At 53.8% G+C, this 2,404-nt stretch overlaps 1 protein-coding gene across 1 annotated transcript in view; it reads right to left on the bottom strand.

Annotated features, from left to right (window-relative positions):
• Positions 1-1,490: 1,490 nt before the first annotated feature.
• Positions 1,491-2,404, bottom strand: part of TUBB4A (tubulin beta 4A class IVa) — a 9,841-nt gene continuing 8,927 nt past the window's right edge. Inside the window, exon 6 of the mRNA XM_027769010.1 lies at positions 1,491-2,398. Coding sequence (XP_027624811.1) covers positions 2,114-2,398 — 285 coding nt within the window. The 3' untranslated portion in view covers positions 1,491-2,113. The remainder of the gene's footprint in view (positions 2,399-2,404) is intronic.

The raw sequence follows: 2,404 nt of genomic DNA, 5'->3' as shown, positions 1-2,404 counted from the left end.
AGAAAGAAAGAGAGAAAGAAAGAGAGAAAGAAAGAAAGAAAGTTAAATAAATAAAATAATTCTCTAAAAAGCTTTTTGACCAGAGAGAGGAAGTGAGAAAGCAAGCCATCAGGTCCAGGACTTGAACCGTGGTTGGCCATGTGGAACTCCAGCGCCTTAACCATCATGCCACCTGCTGGCCTCTCCAACAGGATCTTGATGCTGTAATCCATCCTCAGCACCAGCCAGTCCCAGGTCATGAGCATGTGTGTGCCCAGGGTACTCAGGGAGAGTGTCTCTGGACAGAGTCCCAGAACTTCCCCATGTGGGCCAGCTTCACAGAGCTCTGTGGTTCTGCTGTGCGCCATCCAGTGCCCACTCTCCACACACACGGGCTCAGCAGGGAACTTCATCTCTGCTTTGTCAGCTGGAGGCTGACGGCTGTCCTGCCGAGGTGTCTTATAACTGACGGGTGAGTTGATGCCAGCTCTCAGCTGGGGGCTCAGCAGGACTGGGTAGAGCAAGCTACCTCTCTCTGTGGGCCTCTCGGTAGTCTACTTGGGCTTCTTCATAGCATGGTTGCTGGGTTCCCTAGAGACCAAGGTAGAAGTGAATCCCATTAAAAAAAAAGTATATCCATCGATTTCTTCCATGAGAGAGGGAGACAGGCACCTCTAATAGGCACATGGGAAAGTTTGTATCCAGAAACCTCCCTGAATACATCAGCCACAAGTATGCCAATGACCTGGGGCTGGCTGAGACTGGGAGTGGCTTGTAGCATGAAGATTCTGTTGGAGGTCTCTCTCTCTCTTTTTTTCCTCTCTCTCATGGATGGAACATTGTAAAAATGTGTATTTATTTATTCAGGGAACATTTTTAAATGTTTATTTATTTATTTTTAGTGTCTTTCCTGTGAGCCATTATGTGTTGAGGGCTAGTTTGTTACGCAGTAAAACCTAACTGATACACTCTGATGTACTGATCTCTCCGAACCTTGGTTTGAGAGAGAACAAAGGCTCAGTGTTTTCAGGGTCATTTTGAGAATTATGAGATAAGGGCTGTACTGGGCACACGCAACTCCTCCATGCATGGGAGCTCTGTTGTACTGGCAGGATTGCCACTTAGGTGCTGGGCTCGAGCTACCGTCTCCCCAGCACCCTCATCGCTTTCCTAGAGATTCCGCCTCCTGCTTTCTATACTTGCAAAATGCCCCACAGGGGATGGCAGCACCCTATCACTGGGCACTCGCCCCCTGGAATCCTCACTAACATCCTTGAAATGGGCTCATGGGGATCATGGGAGAAAACTCTTGGTCCCATTTTACAGGCAAGGAAATCGAGGCTCGAGAGGACAAGTGGCTTACTCGGTGCCATTCGGTTCGTTCATGGCATCGCCTGGCCTGTCTCCAAATCCATCCCATCACTCCTCGACTCCTTCCGTGCCCCCTCTGTCCCGGAGGGAGGAGCCCTCCTTCCTGTAGAAGCAGACGAGAAGTGAGTTCAGGAGCCACCTTCCAGCACAGCTGTTTATTTATCAGGACGAGGTGGGGGAAGAGGGCGAGGCAGGCGTCGGGGCTTAGCTTCTCTCCCCGCGACGATTTCCCACTATCTCGGGGAAGGCAAGGCAGGGAGGGAACGGCAGATCAGGCGTGCTGGAGAGGGGTCGGAGCAGAGCTGGGGATCCCTGGGTCAGATGCGAGGCACGCTCTGAGGCCACGTGAGGCTCGGGGGAAGGTACGGAATGTAAACGAGGGTGTCTAGGTCTGGAGGTCCAACGGGAGGGCTGGGAGAGTCCAAGGGGAAGATGGGGCTGGGCATGAAGGCGAGTCAGGAGAGAAAGGGGGGCTTTATGGGATCGGGATCAGGAGGGTCAAAGCAAGGCTCGGAGCTGGGAGCACTTAAGGGGGTTGGCGATAGAGTAAGGTCAAGGGTCAAAGGCAGGCGAAGGTCAGCAATGACATGACCAGCAGTAAAGCAGTCTCCAAGGTGGGTTAGGGTCAGGGTCAGGGCAAAGGATGTCCATGGAGTCATAGGGTCAGAAATAAGTCAGGCTCAGAGGGAAAGGTCAGCGCAGAGGTCAAAGGTCAAAAGCCTAGCAAAGAGCAGGGGGCAGGCAGGACGCGGATGCAGAGGTCCTAGGCCACCTCCTCCTCGGCCTCCTCCTCGAACTCGCCCTCCTCGGCCGTGGCGTCCTGGTACTGCTGGTACTCGGACACCAGGTCGTTCATGTTGCTCTCGGCCTCGGTAAACTCCATCTCGTCCATGCCCTCGCCCGTGTACCAGTGCAGGAAGGCCTTGCGCCGGAACATGGCCGTGAACTGCTCCGAGATGCGCTTGAACAGCTCCTGGATGGCCGTGCTGTTGCCAATGAAGGTGGCTGACATCTTGAGGCCACGAGGGGAGATGTCGCCCACCGCCGTCTTGCC

The sequence above is a fragment of the Tupaia chinensis genome, unplaced genomic scaffold (genome assembly GCF_000334495.1).
Source record: "Tupaia chinensis unplaced genomic scaffold, TupChi_1.0 Scaffold148210_1, whole genome shotgun sequence".
Lineage (NCBI taxonomy): Eukaryota > Metazoa > Chordata > Mammalia > Scandentia > Tupaiidae > Tupaia > Tupaia belangeri.
The sequence above is the reverse complement of the archived record's forward strand: the minus strand, read 5'-3'. Positions and strand labels throughout refer to the sequence as shown.